The 20,797-nt window shown below is 38.9% G+C and overlaps 1 protein-coding gene across 3 annotated transcripts in view; it reads right to left on the reverse strand.

The window, feature by feature from the left end:
• Positions 1-20,797, reverse strand: part of LOC127660630 (protein phosphatase 1B-like) — a 30,525-nt gene that overhangs the window by 1,513 nt on the left and 8,215 nt on the right. For 2 of the 3 annotated variants that reach the window (XM_052150973.1, XM_052150975.1), the window contains exons 2-5: positions 8,642-9,507; positions 8,405-8,522; positions 6,508-6,619; positions 4,153-4,210 (exon numbers count right to left, since the gene is read on the reverse strand). In XM_052150973.1, coding sequence (XP_052006933.1) covers positions 4,153-4,210; positions 6,508-6,619; positions 8,405-8,522; positions 8,642-9,496 — 1,143 coding nt within the window. In that variant the 5' untranslated portion in view covers positions 9,497-9,507. Of the gene's footprint in view, positions 1-4,152; positions 4,211-6,507; positions 6,620-8,404; positions 8,523-8,641; positions 9,508-13,202; positions 13,249-20,797 lie in introns of all 3 variants that reach the window. The other variant, XM_052150974.1, reaches the window with a different exon arrangement.

Consider the following 20,797-nt stretch of genomic DNA (forward strand, 5'->3'; position numbering starts at 1 on the left):
ATGCTGAGTGACTCCAGCCAGGCTTCCAAAGAAACCAGTTGTCCCGGTTGCTAGGATGGGTAGTCACATCGGTTACCTTACCCGTGGTCGCTATAAAGTTGTTCTTGCTCTCGGTGGGGCTCGTGGTGAGTTGTGCATGGATGCAGTGAACAGCGTGAACCTCCACACGCGCTAGGTCTCTGCGCTCAGCAAGCCGCATGGCAAGATGCGCGGGCTGACTGTCTAAGATGCGGAAGCAACTGACCGTGCGTTCAGACCAGAGGCGGCGAGAACGTCAAAATTCACGCTGCCCTACCAACAACGCTATGGAAGATTCGTGGACGCTCTGACGTAGTTGAGATAGGCGGCAACGTTCGTTCAGAATGTTTGGTTTTGTAAACTATATTTAAAGGGGCCGCAAAAAATAAATAAATCTTTTAATATATTATTATAGAAACCATAATATCCACTTCTCACCTGGCACACCAACAATTTCAGACACCTTTGTCCATGCATCATTTTTTTATTTTTTTTATTTATATCCCTGTAAGCAAACAGGGACATATCATGTATTAAGGGAAAACCCGCCACTGAAATAATCAGTTTCTCCCCCATTTTGTCTTCGGAAATAATGTTTGGTGGGAACCATGTTTACACTGTTGTGTTCTTTGCTAGAGTGGAGCACTTCTATATTCCAATAGGTTGCCGCCGAACCGCGTCAAAGCTCATTACCATAACGTTGCCCGCACTTTAACTTTCCTCTGATGCCCACACCGCCCAAGACGCGCTGCAGCACTTCTTGCCACCGAGAGACACTGGCTGCCATAGAAAATGAATGACTTCCGGTCGATTTGATACTCTCCACGCCTCTGGTCTGAATGCACCATGAGATTCATCCTCCACCACCCAAATCGAGGCGAGTCACTGCCCCACCACGAGGAACTAGAGCACATTGGAAATTGGGCATGCCAAATTGGGGAGAAAAAAGTTACATAAAATTTAATATTTGAGAAAATTAACTGGCTAAATAAAACTTTAAAATGTATGGCCATTTGTTAACAGCCAAATATGCTCTTTGCAATAATATGATCGTCACAGCACAGTGGTATAACTGGTCTATATTGATTAGTTGTGCCCTCTTGTAGACATTTAAAAAAATCAGATGTCTTCTGATGATTTTCCCCCTACCTAAAATAATTTAAACTAAAATATTATTTGAATTATTTAGTTTATCAGCCTTCACTGCACTTTTTTCTTTGAAAGTAAATGGTGCCTGAGGCCATCATCTCTTTTTTGTGTTCCACAGAAGAAAGTTATATGGGTTTGGAATAACATGAGTGAGTAAATGATAGAATTAGAAACATTTTGGGTGAACTGTCCCTTTACATGTGCTTTATAAAACCCAGACATGATTTTGAGTGCAAAAGTAAATAGGATCATTTTTCCACTATAATTATGAGGTTTCTTCTCAATAACACCACTGTGATGTTGCTTCCTCCTCTCACTTTTCTGGAGACATGTTTACCCTCATATACTTCACAAGAAAAAAATGCATCTGCAAAGCATCAATGTGCAAGGTTCTGTAAAATGTTGCAATTAAGTTTTCATTGGCTCAAAGAAATATTTTTGCTCCTAGATTCAGACACTGGATAATATTTCGGTTCCCGATCCAAAGTATAATTTATTTATTCAAAGAAGCATCTTGGAAAGCCATTTCATAGTGTCCTACACACATAGGACGTATAATTAAATCCAAGTTAAACAAGCCATCTGCATTCATTGACCGCAACACTGTAGCTTTGGTAATATAAAACATGAATACAGTAGTGAATAATCTACTGGGCTTGAATTATATTTAACAGGTTATGTCTAAAATACAAAACTGTGCATAAAACAAGCCAGCAATTCATCCAACAGATAAATGGAAAATTCCATCAACCTTTTATGCATTTATAAGATTCATAAGTACATTTAGGTTGATTAAGTGTCATTTTGTTTACACTATGTTCAGATGCACAAAATTCGTTCTTTCTGCAGAAAACATGAGTATCAACTTACCAAATGAAACAGCTGGGCTGCATTAATCAAAGGGTGAACACACATACATAATTAGTTCTAGTAATGTGCATTTATACTTTTTATGTGTTTTGAATTATTTAAGCGAACGTGTTCTTAATGAGAATACCGTCTTTTATGTTTGAGTGCTACATGCATTGACCTCAACAGTATACCTGCACATGCTGATCACTGCCTGTCTTAGGTAAATCAACAATACTGTAGCCAATTACCACAGCCATTACAAAACATTACAAATTTCTAATATAAAATGAATTAATTGACAAAAGGTAGGGGTAGACAGATTATAAAGCTTAGACTGCTAGTACACATTAACACTGGCTATCACAGAGAAACACAAATATCTAGTCTACTTCTCAAAACAAATCAACAAAACATCATCTTCAGCATTGCGGACAGTCCAAAGAAAAATGTGATCTATATCTCACACACATCAGATATCTTGGATGTCCAATTGGGGAGAGGGAAACACATGGATCAAAAGTCCAGCTATGTCCAACTAGTGTCCAGACCAACAATTAAGAATGTGCCATACTAATTAAAACACACCAAAACTACCTCCGATACATTCTCCTGAGGTGTTTGCCGCACACACAAACTTTCATGTTCAGAGGTGCAATGACAAGGAAGGTATACAACTGCAGGCTTTCCAACATGCAATGCACTGTGAAATTTCTCCGGACCACACATTGAGTAGTGACATATTCATCATCATGAGACGGGCATGGCTGAACACTAAAAAAACTGTTATAAAGAGTTCGAAGTTGTCATAAAACTCCAATAAATGCACACCTGTATCTACACACTGTACATTAAAGGAATATTTCACCTAAAAATTAAAATTATTTAATTCTTTACTCACCCCTATGTCATTACAGAACCATATGACTTTCTTAAGGGGAACAAAAAAGGTGAATTAGTGTGGTTTTATGGTGCTTTTTGCCCTTTGAATCTTGACAGATGGAAGTCACTATTCACTTTCATTACATTGCAAATAAACTAAAAAAAAGTAATACGAGTTTAGGGCGACATTACTGTAAGCAATTTTAGTGCCGTATTCCTTTAATGCACCAAGTTTCTACATTAGCCTATCTTGTGCAGACCAAGTAATGAACTATATTACTTGGCTAATTGTTTATTCTGATTATTAAACAGTTTACCCAACAATGATAATTCTCTCATGATTTACTCACCCTCATTCCATCCAAGATGTGTATTACTGTCTTTCTTCAGCAGAACACAAAAGATTTTTGGATACATATTTCAGCTCTGTAGATCCATACAATGCAAGTGAATGGGTGCCAAAAATGTAAGCTCCAAAAAGCATATACAAGGCAGGATAAAAGCAATCCATATGACTTAATATGATTAATTAACGTCTTCTGAAGTGAAACACTAGGTGTGTATAAGAAATAGCTAAATATTTAAAACTTTTTTTTACTAAAAATCACACCTCAGCTGGCCGAAATTTATTTTTCAAAGACGTATTAAATATTGATCTATTTCTTACACACACACCTAGTTCAAAAAATCTTTGTGTTCTGCTGAAGTCATACACATCTGGGATTGGATGAGGAGTAAAATATGAGAGAGTTTTCTTTTTTGGGGAACTATTCCTTTAATAAATTGCAGCCATTTTGTAAAATCAAGATGTGTGTTAGTGATTTTACAATGGTAACGCTTCATGCTTCCCTCATTGTGCCCAAGAAGACACTTTTCTCATTGTAAAATCAATGCACACCACTCACTTCTTGTGGCTTGTTGCTTTATTATAAGCTATTTAAAAAAAGTACTTGTTTGGTAACAATTAACTTAACATTCTTCACCTGCTTGCACACTGATAAAACTAAGTTTACCACCTTGATGGGATGAATTTCAAGTACTTATGTGATTTTAACAACTGTGCTTTGGGACCATTTGAATGACCTCATTACAGCTGCTGAGTTTAACGCAGGATGTTTTACTTTCAGCAGTAAATAAACAAATTAATCAGGGTTGTGGGGTGGAGAGAACAAATACTCTAAGTGAGTAAGGTGAGGATCAAGGCAACTATACGTCTGCCATCAGTCTGGGAGGTTCTAGGACTTTCATACTTACACCATCCTCTTCTCTTTGGGGTTTCAACCGGTTATACACTGTTTCAATAACACTGTGCCTGCAATTTCAGAAAACAGTCAAACTGTATTAGAAAATTAAAACACTTTGTGGCGAGCAGGGCGTTGCTGAGTGGAGCGAGGGGAGAGAGAGAGCGAACAGAGAGAGGGGTTGACAAGCCCGCCTTCATCAGCGACGCTGAGGAGAATATCGATCCGGTGGTGCAGTAACAGTTCATCAGCCAGCAAACAAAAATGACAGCTGAGTGTGTCCAGTGTCATCACCCGGCGTAGCTGACGGAGGCAGTGCAGCAGGCTGAGGACCATTTGGCGGCATGTTCGGGGGCCGGCGAGCCTGTCTCTCTCTCCTCTCTCCACTTGGCCATGCCCTGCTCACCACACGTCAACACAAATTTCCAGGACATGATGTTTAAGTCATTATAGCCCTCCTCCCTCTTATACAGTGCAAGAAAAAAGTATGTGAACCCTTTGTAATAAGCTGTTTTTTGCATTAATTGGCCATAAAATGTGAGCTCATCTTCATCAAAGTCACAAGTATAGACAATCACAACATGCTTAAGCAAACTACACACAAACAATTATAATAGCTGCGGATAAGACCTGCACAACGTTCAAAAGGAGTTTGACCATTCTTGCTTACAGAACTTCTTCAGCTCATCAATAATCTAGGATGTCTACCACAGCATCACTATTGGGTTACGGTCTGGGCTCTGACTGGGCCACTCCAAAACGTGGATTTTCTTTTTTTGAAGCCATTCTGTAATGGATCATCTTCAATGTTAAGGGACATTGGCCTGATGAATCACCCAACTTCTACTGAGCTTCAGATAGTGCACAGCCACCCTGACATTATCCTGTAGGATAAACTTGGGAATTCATTTTCCCTCGATGATTGCAAGCGGTCAAGGCCCCAAAGCAGCCCCAAATCATGATGCTCCCTCCAAAGTACATCACCATTGGGATTATGTTTTCATGGTGGTACGTTGCACTGTTTTTAAGCCATACGTAGTGCTGTGTGATCTTCTCAAACAATTCAACCAGAGTTTCATCAGTCCACAAAACATTTTCCCAGTAGCATTGTACAGTGTCAAGTTGGTCTTTGGCAAACTTCAGGTGTGCAGCAATGTTTTTTGTTGGAAAGCAGCAGCTTCCTTTATGAAGTCCTGCCATGGACACCATGTCTGTTTAATGTCTTCCGTATAGTAGACTCATGTACAGAGATGTTAACCAGTTCCAATGATTCCTTAAAATCTTTAGCTGTCACTCTAGGTTTTTTTTTTTTTTTTTACCTCATTGAGCATTCAGCGGTGTGCCCTTTGATTCATCATGGCTGGACGGCCACTTCTAATGAGAGTAGCTGCAATTGTCTCCATTTATAGACAATTTGTCTAACTGTGGACAGATGAATATCGAAGCTCTTCGAGATATATTTTTAACCCTTCCCAGCTTTATGCAAAGCAAAAAAATTTTATCATAGGTCTTCTAAAATCTCTTTTTTGCGTGGCATGTTCCACGTCAGTAGATGTTTCTTAAAAGCAAACTTAAAATGTTTGAGTGCTTTTTATAAGTTAAAGTAGATCTAACCCACTCCTGGTATCTAATTTCATTAACAGGATGCCAGGTTTGCCAACACCTGACTCTAATTAGCTTTTGTTGATGTCATTAGCCTAGGGATTCACATACTTTTTCCAACCAACACTGTGAATGTTTGAATAATGTATTCATTACGTACAATAGCAATACAATCATTTGATTAAAACAGATTGTATTTATACATTATTGCAACTTAAATGAAGATCAAACGAGGTTTAAGACACTTTACATAAATGCATGTAATTCCAACGGGTTCACATAATTTTTCTAGCAACTGAATAAAATATATACAAGAATGACAAAAAGTCACACTATTTTGTCCCATGAATATGTAAATAAACTAAATTGGACATGACTGCCCTTTTCCAGTCACCCTGTTACTGTGTAGCAAACACTGCACAGAGCAGGGAGATTACAGGTCAAGATGAGATTTAAAAAAAAAGAATGTAAATTTGTCTATATAGTGGGTGTGTACTACCCATGAACCGGTAAATTAATGCCAACCAGCTGATACATTTAATTCTAATTGTGAGAAAACTGGCTTAAAGTGCCTTGCTCAAGGGCGTACAGGTTATAGAGCTATTCTGTTCTTGTTTTTGGGCCTACTTGGGATTGAACCTGAAACTTTGAGTTTGCATTCTAGATCCTTAACAATTAAGCTTCTACCACCATGACACATCTACCTACAAATGTGTCAATGCAGGTGTAAACCTCCATGTGGCTTTTAATTATGACATTTTCTTACTTGCTGGCAAGGCCACCCCCTGGTGGAAGGTTAGGGATACTCTCTTGGGAAAGGCTGCTCATTACATGTGCCAGCTCAGGCACGCCTTCTTGCCCTGCTTTCGCCATGATTTCTGATGAGAAAACAGAAAGGATAAACCAAAGGTTAAAGCCTGTTAAATATTTATTTCAATGGTCCAGTCAAGACTTGGGTATATATGAACTCCTGTCTTAAAGAGGACTTTATATTACTCCAAACATCTATAGACGATATTGAGAAAAGCGTTAAAGCAATGCTTTGCGAATACTAGCGTAGCTCACTGGTGTTAATTCATATCATTTTAAAAAGAGCGATAGAGAAAAACATTTGTGTCAACAGGAAAATGGGAGTTAAGGTAATAGTGGCACAAAAACATATAGAGACAAGAGAGTACGAGACTCTAGAAGGAAAGTCTGTGGCCCAGTTGGGCTGTTCTGGGTCGATCTGGGCCTGTTGCCATTTAGATGTTCAGCCAGGACATTCCTCACCAGAGCAGCAGTCTGCTCTGGTGACATCTCCCTCAGGCCCTCTCAGCACCCAGCCAAGCATTACGTTACTTCAACCTTTGCCCAATGCTTAGGGCCACAGGTTTACATTTCCCAGAAAACGCCACAAATAAAACTAACAAGCATTTGCCAGAGTATATTCAAATATCCAATACAGAGAAATGAAGGCTTGCGGAAAAGGAGACTGAAAGAAAATGAAAAAGTCTCAAGCTATTGACAGGCTACTGAGACTCCTCAAAAATCAAGTTATACACTTTAAGATATCACAGGTGTAATTACATAACTGGAAAATTAGGATTTTTAAGAATAACAAAATATTTAACTATTTGTTCAGTTTTATTCACCAAATCATTCGCGGACCACTTCAATTGACATTCACACACTCTAATTAGAGGGCTGGGCATGTGCGTCATGATGCAGCTTGGCGGGATTTGCCATTACAGTTGAAAGTATGCATCTCTACACATCTACATTGTTCTGCCCAATAAATTGCTAATTGCAGAGTTTGCAGTTTAATAATCAAATAAGACCACTTAGCAAATATGGTGTTATTTCTTTAATTGTGCAGCCATGAAGGATACTGAAATTAGTCTAATTACGCACTCATTAGAAAACATAGCGGCACAATAAAAATCACATTAAAATCATTGCAATACTTAACAATATTGTTAAATTTTATATCGCTAGCAAAAATCGCAGTAATATCATGAATATTCAATATATATTGCACAGCCCTAATTCAAGCTTGGTCAAGTTGCGCAATAGCTCCACTGAAAGTGCTACAATGCGAAGGATCGTGGTATGTGTCCAGAGATGCATGCGAGATGACACGTGAGCTAATAAAAAGTGTAATTGAAGCACCACAAATTTTAGTGGTCACTTCAACACTTGCATTTTTCATCTCATTAGCTTTTTATGACAATATTAGATAGGTATAGGTTTAAGGAAGAGAGAGGTAGGCATTATTGATTTAAAACTCCATAGAACATTATCCTTTAAAAACCTAATTTGTGTGGAAGACCATTTACCTCTCTTTTAGCGCCACACAGAGGATAAAAAAACCCCAACAAACTGCAGTGATGACTGTAATGAACAAAGTAATGTCATTTTGAAAAATGTCCCCCCATTCACATCATTTTTATAAGATTAGGCAGTCCAGAATTTATGTATGTGTCCAGGCTAGGGCTATAAAAACCATAGGGTTAAATATACCATAGATTTCCCACAACCCTGATGTTTATAACTCAATTTAATTCACACCTGTAGCATGTCATTGCATTAATGCTTACCAACCCATTGTGAACAAACTAGGTATCAGTATATTTGCACGTGTGCATGTGCGTCACAGGAACAGAACCAGTTCTATTTCTCACCTTCTACACGTGACTCAAGGTAATTGTCCAAATCAGCATCTCTCTTTACCGCCTCCTCTGACACCTGGGGTGCACTTTGCAAACAGACTAATACAATACTCATATTATCTCGACTTCCCTAAAGGGGGGAAACAGGAAGAAAACAGAAAATAATCTCACCTAGAAATAATGCATAGATGCTTATATTCCAGCACAACTGTCACACAAGTGAATTAATAAGAGAGTAAGAAACTGTACCTTATGTAGACAAGTATCAACAACCTCATTGCACACACTCTCCAGGTCATCAATCACCTCCAGCCTCGATCGCACAAAGGCACACAGCTCCTCATTGCTCATCACATCCCAGATACCATCGCATGCCAGCACCACAAATTCATCCTCCACGTCTGACCGAGCAATCTCGAATACTTCAGGCTCTGGTGATACAAGCTGCTCTGTAGGGCCTTTGCCCTCTACACACTTGTAGTCATAATCACCTAGTGCTCTGGATACAGCCAGCGACCCATTCACCCTCTGAATCATCACCGAGCCACCAGCGTTCTGGATGCGTTCTTTCTCCCGTGGGTCACAGGGCTTGTGGTCCATTGTGGAGAAGCAGATGTTCGCATTGCGGCAGAGAAGGGCCCGTGAGTCCCCGCAGTTAATGAAATAGAGATGTTCTGGAGAAAGCAGCACAGCTACTGCGGTGGAGCCGCTGCGGTCCATGCCATTCCGCAGATCAGTAAAGCTGCGCATGTGCTCATCGATCCTCAGGAAGCCAGTGCGGATCCCCCTTTTCACTGCCTCTATTGTTGCCGTCTCGGGTGCTGGAGCTCCAGCCCTCCGTAGTTCATCTGCCGACCCTGCGGCAATGATATTTTCCAACAGGTGCTTGGAGCAGTAGTTAGCAACACGTGAGCCGGCATGACCGTCATAGACGGCGAAGAAGGACCAGTCATCCAGACCATGTGGCAGGCCTACAAATGCAGTGTGCGCATCCTCCATCTCCACTCTCCAGCCCTGCATGCTGCTGATGCCAAAACGCAGGCCGTTCCCTTCCCCATGAGCATTGTGCTTCTCCGTTTTGGGCTTGTCCAAAAATGCCCCCATGGCTCAGGCCACTGTATATGGAGACAAAGAAACAACCATCTAAAGGTGAGGTGTATAATTTGTGCCGCCAAATGGAATACAACGCAATAGTCTGGTTCCGGATGTGAAAACCCTATTCATTTTTCCAATGTGCGAAATTATTATTAAAGGGGTCATGACACGAGAAACCAAATTTGCCTTGATCTTTTGGTATATAAGAGGTCTTTGTATCATTAAAACGTCCTGCAAGTTTAATATTTTAAGACGTCCTCCCCATTCTAAACGAATCATTTATTTAATCAAGCTCAAAATACAGCTCGTTCTGGATTCATGGTTAGAAGTGACGTGTCGGTTAGAAGTGACGTAACAGCGTTTGCATATGACCGCCTCCAGCACAAGATAACTCACGCTTTAAGCGCAAGACAGCTACGCTCATTTCAGTATCGCCGTGCGCCTCACAAGTGTTCAGTCGATGGACAGCGAGCTCTGACAGAGACTACTTGTGCACAGGAAAATTACGATGCCACACAGATGTGCTGTTCCTGGCTGTGGTCAAACAAAACCTCTGAATAAGCTGCCGAAAGATCCAGACGCCAGGGAAAAATGGATGCAGTTTATTTTTTGCGGACGCTCCAGTCACGGCAGTGTTAACTTAAGCGTTTGTTCTGTACATTTTAAGGATGACTGTTTTGAGAACAAATCTCAATATGATGCTTTCTTTGCCAGAAAACTGTTGCTCAAAGATAAGTCCGTGCCGACTATTCTGGGAACAACGACGACGCAAACTGTAAGTAGGCCTAATCTATTTTAAACTTTAAACTACTTTTTAAAGCGCAATTTCATTCATTATGAATAATCACAGTGTTTTTACTTAGTTTACTTGCATATTGTTCTGGCTGGGGGCGTCAATAATTGATACATAGGCACTGACGCTAGCCAATCATAACAGTGGGCGTTAACACTGAAGTCTTAAATGGAAAACGCCCCCAAAACAGACTGTTTGAATCAGAGGATGAGAAACAGGGTGGGAAAAGGTCATAAATCACTAGATTTTAAAAGTTTTTCTTAAAAAAATATATTAATACTATAATTGCACCTAAGGGAACATAATAATACAATAAAAAAACCATGTCATGACCCCTTTAATGATAACATAGAAATATAAGCTTCTATTGAAGCAATCACTGATTTGTTTCAACAATTCAAAAAAGTTAAATGGTGGAATTCCTAGTGCAGAACCACACTTCCATGATCCAACAGAAAGATCCACCAATCAGATAATTGCAGACAACAGATCATACCAAACGAAACTGCACACTCCCATGACGCAATAGAGTCAGTCTCCCTACACTCAAACTACTAAATAAAAAATATTTTCTAAACAAAGTAATCAACAACTTTTAAAATCAGTAGTTAATGTATTTCCGCCATTCGCAATGCCTCATGTGATTGTACTAACCGAATTTAATGAGGGAATGAACTACACAGTCTTGAGTGCTTGTCTTTTTGTCCGATTTACAAATACTTGGAATCCATTTGGGAAAAAAAATTATGGTAAAAATACTTACAGAAATCAAGATGGCTAAAAAAGTGGGCGGACACTGTTGCACTCTAAAAAACAAATATTGACCATTTTCAAACAAATTCTTAATCACTCCCCCTCTCTGGTCGACCAAACAGATTGTCCAACCTCAAACTCACAACATTGGTTGAGCCAGAGATGCTATTTTGAGAAGGGATGTGCGAGACTAGTTGACTGAACGGTGTTTATGCTGCTAATCCACACTGGAATTACGTGTCGGTCAATATTTTTCCATTATTTCACATTTACGTTTGGTTTTATATTATAAAATAAGGCTGCGCTTAAATTACTGGCATGTTAATGTTACATATTTTTAATATAATTAATAATATAGGCTGTGTATGTTTTTTCCCCTCTCTCACTCGTGGCATGCGCAGAAAAATATCCTTTTGCAAGATGAGCAAATTAGCTACAGAAATCGCATCCGTGGTGGTGCAGAAAGCATATTTCCAAAACGTTGGCAATGGATGTTTTCACATTTGAGTCTTCTCTAAATCTGTGCATGCTTGCAAGTTATTTTCCCGCTGGGCAGGCTTCTTCAAGTATAGGATAATCACCTCAGGTATGTCAGGTCCCGTCTTTCACCAAACCATGTTGACGTAAATTTTGCTCATCAAAAATGTATGCAGAAAATTTTAGGCTAGGTGTGAAATGTTTTGATTACTCTGCTGATCAAGAAGGGTATTTTCAACGATATGCTGACTGCTTAATTGGTTAAACTATCTTTTATTCAAATAATGTTTAGAAAAATACATTAGGTTTATTGTACATTTCTCACAGGCCTATTTTTTCAATCCTAGCAATTTCTTTTTTGTTTTTTTACACCTTAACCGTTATTGGTCATCATTCTTAACTGAACAGCTGTCATAGGTTAATGCATGTTGTGAAATGGGCACAACTTTTATGCACATTTATTTCTCTCTTCAATTTTGCTTACCTGTTAAATATTTTCAACAATGTCTTGACTGTTTTAATATGCTAAGTAACTTTTACTTTGTGACTTCCATTTAGAACAGGCTATTTGGGTTGCTCTATTGGTCCACAATTATTAATTTAATTGTTTTCAATAAATATGCCTTCATTCTCTAACGTCGATTCAATGATTGAGTATCATGCTCTATATTTAATGTATAATTATCATAATGCAAGGCAAGCATGTTGCAGATAATTGCCCCTTTTCAGCTTATTTTTTTATTTTTTTTTATTTTATTTATTAGTTTATTGAACAGGGACAATGCAGAAACATTGCTACAATTTCAAGCAGCCTATGCTGCACATACAGGCTTCATGTCAAAGGCATTTGCAGCCACAGTTCCTGGTTAGGGTTTTGTAACAACAAGAAAACATTAATCATACAAAAAAACTAAGCAAAAAGTAAAAAATATAACCATAATAAAAGAAAGCGGAGACTGAGATTTACAGTCAAATTTGGCTGTAGGAATAGAATAAGTATTTTAAATGGGCCACATAAACACAATGTTTTTTTTTTTTACTGTGTTCTGAGATTTTTTTACTTTTTAGACTAGTCAATTCCAAAATTTTAGTTTAAACATCTGTGAAATTAGTTATTCCACACATCCCTAATGTTGAGCTGGTCAGGATACTCATACAGAGCTGAGCAATGTTTAATAGGCAGATTTTAAGAGTGAGGCAGTATAAAATAAAAGACATGTCATACAGATTTTTTAAAGTACAATGAGAACATCACACACAGCAGAGACACATTCAAAAATAAGATATATCCATTACACGCTCCAAAACTGCTCAGATAAGAAATCATTAATATCAGTTTGTATTTGAGGAGATATTGAGAGCACCATCAGAGGGCGCATGTTTAATTGACACAAAGAGCGTGTATGAGAAGCGCTCATGATCGTTCCACACACACTGTCTGATAGTCACGACTCACGTTACATCACATATACTCAAATTTGTATTTGCTTGTTTATTTGTTGTTTAATTCATTTTGTATACCCGTTTGCATTATCTTTATCCTCTCCGTGCTCACTGTGCAGTGAGTAAGAATTGCTACCGTAATGACTCTGGAAAATGGGCAACTTAATATTCATACACAGCATATTCATCTTAATTACAGCATGTCTGAAAGTTCAAATTTGCAAATGCTAAGAAATGCCAACAACTCACCCTCCAGAGGCACTGTATGCTTCAAGGGCTGAGCATGCGTGATTCTCTGTGTGCAGAAAAAAAAAAAAAGATCGACCATGAAGTCTGTTGCCAACTCTTTATGGTGAGGTGTCTGACAGACAACGTTCTGCTTTAAAAAATGGTTGAAGAAAAAAAAAAACTGTTGGATGCTGTGAACTACATGTTGTGCACACATAATAATCTTACAGATATGCGCTTTTGAAATGACTCCAAGCACTCCTGTTACAAAGAAGCACATCATTCTGCACCCAGGAAGCAGGCAGGTGGTATTGTGCTCCATGTTGGAGCATCTCTTATTTTAACTCCTATTTATTGTGTGGTGTATTTTCTGTTTTCCTATATTCTAGGGCTGTGCTTAGCATCCATATATCCCTAAGGGTGATTTCACACTTGGTTCGATTGCTTGGACTTTATTTCCTCCCCCTCCTCTTCGCCCCGAAAGTCTCTGTACACATCATATTATTTGGGTCCGAACCATGGTCCGATTCCATCATCAACATGTGTACAAGCACCTGTTACCACTATGTAACAACTCAAAAACACATCAGCTTACCAGTGTTATCAAAGTATTCAACTCTTCAGATTTACCACAAAACTGTACATGTACAGTACAGAATAACACGAGTTTGTCTACCATTGATGCATTGAATGTGCAATGATGTGATAAATGTTAGCATTTGTCTGCCTTGAGCTTTTTACAAGAGATGTGAAGAATGTGAACTGCTCTCAGAAGGGGATTTATTTGGACTTTGAAAAAAAATGTATCACCCAAAATAATCAAACTTTGATGTAATTCGAACCCGGGTGTGCACCAAAAGTGCTAGTGTGAAAGCACCCTAAGACACGCATCCACGAACACATTCAATTGTGATATGACATTACTTTTTTTTTTTCCTCAATACTGAAAGTTTGCAAAACTAGTTAACAGAGTTCTACTCAGATGATAATCTAGGCCAATCAAAAAAAAGCATGGCATTATCCAGAATGCTGCCATGCACCTCAAATTCACATGTTAAGATAATATCGAGATTCAATGCAAAGGAGACAAATGGAGGATCTTTTTACAGGGTTGACTAAAAGTGACACCATTTCCTCATGGCACATGTGACGTCAGTAACACAGGTTTAATCCAACAGTGCTTGCAGAGTTCTGAAACCTACAGCTTGCAGTCAGCCAACAGTGAAAGGAGGTCAGACTCTCAGAGCAGATCACATGACAGTTCTTTTTGTCCACAGTTTAGTATATGAATACCAATTCTAGGTCCATTTTAAATGAAACAGGATAAAGTATCACACCATAATGGTGACAATTTGACTACTGTTTTGCAAAGCAACCAAAATACTTAGTATTCAAGTCAAATGTAATCAAATGAACTTCACAATTATGCCAGTACTGTATGTAATGGTCAACAGACGGACCCTGTAAATGCTGATAGATTACAAACCTCATTCAGAAGAGCAGTAAGCTGCTTTGGCTAACATGCCCCAATAAGAACATAACCAACACCCAAGAATAGACTGTGCAGAGTTGTATAATGGACATTTTACCAGTGGCTTTCTGGGAAACAATGTAACAAACCATAATTAAATTTAGTCATCTAATCCAAGTATAATCCAGATACAAGGAGTATTAAATCAGTTACAGTAGATCAATAAAAAGAAGATTAATGCTGCCTAATTTCTTGGCTTCTAAAGACTGTGACACCCCAAACCGACGTCAAAGAACTAGTGCCCACTAAAGCAGACGGTGGGGTCAGCTTACGTCACCTGTGTCTAGGTCAAAAATTAGCTCTTGAACACACTGCAAAGACGACACCTGACGGCCAACTTGCATGTCCGTTCTGTGCCTGCATGAGAGGAAATTACTTTTGGTACCAGCAAGTGGCAGTAGTCTGTATTCCTTACTTAAAACGGGAAACCGGAAGAGCTAGTGACTGCTGGGATACAAAACATAACCAAAGCAGTGCTTGCTCACCATTTTCACACAAATCTCACTCACCACAGACAGATTTATGATATATAAGTTGCAAATGGCACTGGCCCTTGGTATGGAGACACCGCACTAAATGGGTGAAATCGTGGATACTCCAAAGACAGGCTCAAGGGGCTTTCCCGAACCGGTGTCGAGAGCTGGAGTTAACTGAAACCTCAGATTTAAAAAATTCCGCTCTGCTTTTTCCTGTTCAGTTCCACATGCTGAAGGAACTTATCAGTCCAATCATCCAGAAGCAAAACACAAACTACCAGGATTGTATCTCTGTAAGGGAATTCCTGAAACTTGTGAAGAAATCTACCAGGTCTTAAAGAGAAATACCTGAAGGTAAGCATGTTATATCAGTTTTATAAATGTTTTTTATAGTCTGATGTTTATAGTGTAGTTTGTACGCATTCGGGCAGTGAAACATGACCAAATGACTACGAGTTAAAGGGTCTGACATATGAAACTAGCTTTTGTTTTACATTTTATTTTCTTGTTTTTCAGTATCTAGACACAATGGAAGAGTGGCAGCAAGTAGCCATTGGGTTCCAGGCTCAGTGGAAGTCCCAAACTGCATGGGTGCTCTTGGATGGGAAACACCAGGAAGGACCAGATCATGACACTGTCCCAGGAAGTTGGAGACAAGACCCTGACCTACAGCAGGCCTCCCTGCCACACACAACCAACAGTACAACACAAGCCAAACAGTTCAGGGATAAACTATGCCAGTACTTTAATTCAGACATTGGTGCAGTGCCCTTACAGTTGGGCAAAATATAGCATGTGCAGATGTATGCATAGTATAGGAAAAGTGTGAATATAGTACACTGACAAACTTGTTCGTTTCCAGTACTTGGCCTTAGTTTCAGTTTTATGACTACGGTCATAAAACTTCCAATATATAGTTGTGAGATCCTTTTTGAAAAATAAATGAGTGCAAGTTTCTTTTACCCAAAGTCAAAATGTTTTATTTTCCCAATGTGCAGTACAATAGGCAATGATATATATAAAAAAATTAATTATAGAAATATTATATAAAATACAAGGGTGCATGAAATATTTACAATACAATATGCACATCTGCTTACCAATTTCTTTTGCCAAAAAACATTACAGGTGTGTAAACTGTCCATTCTAATGCATGGTTCTGGCAAACTGAATACTTGAAAATGCAGTTGTCAACCTCAATCTGGAAATGTGGGGGCAATTTCCGCATTTTGTGCTCAAGGTTTTTGCAATAGGCAGAGATGGCATCATTGGGGTTTTCCTGTGATGCTAACTTTTCCAGGGTTACCTCCTCACTGGAGGATTCATCCAGCATCTTCCTTCTGTGCTTCTCCTTAGGCCTTGGAGTAGTTGACTGTCTGAAGGTACTTGGCAAAGGCTCCTCTCTCAGCGCTGTGGACTCTGCTCCACAGATGGTGGATTCAGCTAGGGGAGTACTGGTCCATGGCTCAGCCTCAAAGAAGCTGGGCTCTTCATGGGTGCTGGTCCAAGTATCAGTGTTGTTGCCATCTGAGGGTGAATAGGAATCACAATCAGCTGAAGGTTTCTTAAAGAAATAAATTCACCATGAAAAGGATGAATACCACCTCTTCTTGAGCTCTTTCTCTGAGAGACAAAGCAAAATTTAGTAAAAAGCATTATGCCTAGTTAGTATGTCAATTTCACGTCTATTTGAAATGCCAAAATTTTTTTTATTTTTGCTGTACTGTTTTTAACAAGATGGATTCTTGATGCTAGCACATAATATTGCCTGTTCTGTAAAATCAAATAATAACACAAACAAGTTTCTGCTAAAGTTCTCAGTGGCAAAAAAGTCAATCTTACCTGATGACAAGTTTTTTTCGATCTCATGACAGAGTTCAGCTTTCACCACACAGTTGACAACTTTTTTCCTTAATGTCATACAGAGCTGGCCTCTCCTGAATCATGCTGATTAATTAGTCTTCACTTGCCGCATTATAAAAAATATTTGCATATTGGAATGAGAAATGTAGAGAAATGAGAAGAGCCTTCTGTGTGTTCCCACTTGACTTTGTTGTTTGCTTGCTTCATCACTTCCGTTTTACTTCTTGCGCACAGGTTTGGTAAGATGAACAGGTCAGAATGATCCGACACACCGATGAGCTCTGCCCCAATTCAACATGCTCAATCGGCCGAAAAAAGCAGACGGGGACCAACTTCAGCCGACGGTGTGGAACACACCGCAAAAACTAGCCCGGGAGACTCTCAAAGATGGTCCGACATTGGCCAACGAACGACCATTTGTTTGATGTGTCAGGGCCTTAACACAAAGGCAGAATGTAGAAAAGCTAGTGAGACCAAAAATTATGCCCTTTATGGTTGTGTATACACCTGAGAAAGCTCTGACAACCGGTCAACAGATAAAAATGCACAAGTTCAATTCTATGAGTGTTTTCACCTTAAAGTGAACCAATTTAAAGGAGCTGAAAAGGATATTTTTTTTTTTTTTATGAAATGAGGGAATGGACTTCATATTTAAGAAAGTGTTTACAGGATTTCACTAAAAGTTGATGAAGAATTATTCTATTACATGTGGACCTTACATGGTGCAAAAGGGTCTAGATGACACATAGAGGGACCCTAGTTTGTACCATGAATACCCCGCTATTGCTCAGCAAGCTGCAATCCAGTCATGTGGTATGCTATGATGTCACTGAACAGCATGTCTGAGCATCTGAGCTTGCCACACCTCACGCCTATTGCTCTATAAATAAAACCAGATAGGATTGCATACAACCCCCCATACATTTAACAAGATCCACAGCATTCAGCGAATAGTCCACCTCTCAGTTTTCATCAATGGGAAGTTGCAGTTCCTCAGACCTCTAAAGCACCTAAAGCCAGGGCCATATTTATCATGAGCGCTCACGTGTAACTTTAACATATACATAAAAAATATTTGAATGCTATCTGTACAGCTGTAATGTATACACCATTGCTTAAAAATTGGCATCCTTGCCCACTCTTATATAAATGCTACAGTTTCGCTGGAAACAGCTCAAGCACCTGTGCCTTGATCATGATTTCTGTTTAGCATCACAGTAAAATAAAAAAGCCCAGATAATTACTCATTGCCTATAAATGTGTGTGGATGCAGAGGGCACAGTGTGCCAAAGCACTAAAACAACAAATAAAAGATCCAGTAGAGACAGGAAGTGGACTACACATTTGAAGAGTGTTTCAATATTGGGACCTAACAAAAGAAAAAAAAACATTAGAATTTATAGAGCCTGGTCCTCATCGAATTGCATTGACTTTCATCCACATCACCCACGATTCCCTCACCATTATGAATCATGATATCTTCAGTCTATACAGAAAAAAAAAGTTTCCAATTAACTTTAATTTTAAAAAGGATAGATCAGCCAAAAATGAAAATGATGTATTTATTTACTCACTCTCTTGGGTAATTCTCATGTCCTGGTCATTTTTAACCCAAAATCACTATAAAACGTGTTGCATAAGAAATTAAACCATATATTTACCTCCAATAAGTTTTTGGCCTTTATCTTTATTTGACATTATCTTCAGGACACTTAAGGACATTTTACCCTCAATTCAGATTACTGTAATACATCCAGAAATGTCTATTTGATTATTCCCATTGTTTTCAATGATTCTTGTTACAGTGCATTACAGTAAAAAGGGACTGTTGTACAATAATTTTTTTAAATTAAAATTTGCGAATATGAAAGGCAATGCCAATCGAGTAATACTATGTTGTATAAACACTAAATAATATACACCGATCAGCCACAACATTAAAACCACCTCCCTAATATTGTGTAGTTCCTCCTCATGCCGCCAAAACAGTGCTAACCCGCATCTCAGAATAGCATTCCGAGATGCTATTCTTCTCATCACAATAGTACAGAGCGGTTATCTGAGTTACCGTAGACCTTGTCAGTTCAAACCAGTCTGGCATTCCCGCCCACAGAACTGCCACTCACTGGATGTTTTTTGTTTTTGGCACCATTTGGAGTAATTCTAGAGACTGCTGTGTGTGAAAATCCCAGGAGATCAGCAGTTACAGAAATACTCAAACCAGCCTGTCTGGCACCAACAATCATCTATGCGATTATCTAATCAGCCAATTTTTTGGCAGCAGAGCAGTGCCAAAAATCATGCCATTACAGGTCAGGAGCTTCAGTTCATGTTCACTAAAATATTTATTAAATAAAAATATTTGATCTCATTGATTTGGACTGTGGCTTGAAGCTGTTGATCCACCAACAGACTGTGGTTGGCACAGAGAGCTGGGTCAGTTTGGTTGAGAGAAGATCAGGCATGATGGTACTGAAAGCAAACTGAAGAGGGTCTAGCAGGGGTCCAGTAATGTCCTTCAGGTAGGCCAAAACCAATCTCTCAAATGACTACGACCACAGACGCTTACAGGAGCATAGATATTAAGTCCTGTGATTTTGTTTTGGGGACCGGAAAGATGATGGAGCATTTGAAGCAGAAGGGAACTTCACACTGCTCCAGTGATCTATTGAAGATCATCTGTACTGTCATTTGCTTTAGGCTGCATACTTTATAAAAATCATGTTTTCTGCTTCATTCTATAAATGGAATCCACATGAGATCAGTAAAAACAAAAGCTGTTACAACCACTCAATGCTAATCGAAAGATATAATACAAATATATAAGGTATATATTTTATTATGAAATTTGTGAAAATTGTAAGATCATGAGCAGAGATTAGTGTTGGGTGATAGACATTTAAATGGCTTACATGAGTGTTATGGCAGACAGATAGGAGGATATGAGTCAGGAGAAAATCATGATTCTTGAGCCAACTAATTTTAAAATAGTCTCCCTGATGAACAAAAATATTTTTTATTTGTATTTGTGCAGAGTTCCACATTGACAGGTTCTCACTGAGAAGTTTTGTCTCTTTGATTCTTTACATTTAGTTCTTTAATGCACCGCTGCTCCAGCCATCAATTGCTGTTTGTTCACTGTCAGATGTCAAAATCCTCTGCTATGATAAATGTTCCTGTTATTATTCATAATCCAGACATTTATTTGAGAGGTGTTGTGCAGAGTATGTCAGAAGTCATTCTGCAACTTCTGTCTGACATCGCTTTAATAAATAGTTTAGCTTTAAAAAGGATTATCGAACTGTTGGATGCCGTGAACTACATTTCGTGCCCCTGCAATATTTAAAATTTAACATGCACAGTGGCGGGCAATTTTGCACATTTACTCGCCACTCTCGACAAGAAATGCCGCTACCCACAAAGAAATGTGCTTGAGGAAACGAGAAAAGATGAAAGACATCCCGGCGATGCACGTGTCTGATTTGCTTTTTTGGTCAGAAGTTCATTTGCGCTTTGGAACACATGCAAATGGTGAGTTCTAACTTTTTTCTGTCAGTCATCTGGGAGTGGTTTGTAAGAAAATTGTTGTCTATGAGAATGCTGCTCAGACTCTCTCAGGATGCATATGCAAATAACATGCAATGTCATAGGACTACATGTGAATTGTCATGCGTATCATAATTCAGTACAGCCCCAGAAATGGTTCTTGAACAAGTTTACTCTTTAGCGTAAATTTGTTGTTGCAA

This window comes from Xyrauchen texanus, chromosome 20 (genome assembly GCF_025860055.1).
Source record: "Xyrauchen texanus isolate HMW12.3.18 chromosome 20, RBS_HiC_50CHRs, whole genome shotgun sequence".
Taxonomy (NCBI): domain Eukaryota; kingdom Metazoa; phylum Chordata; class Actinopteri; order Cypriniformes; family Catostomidae; genus Xyrauchen; species Xyrauchen texanus.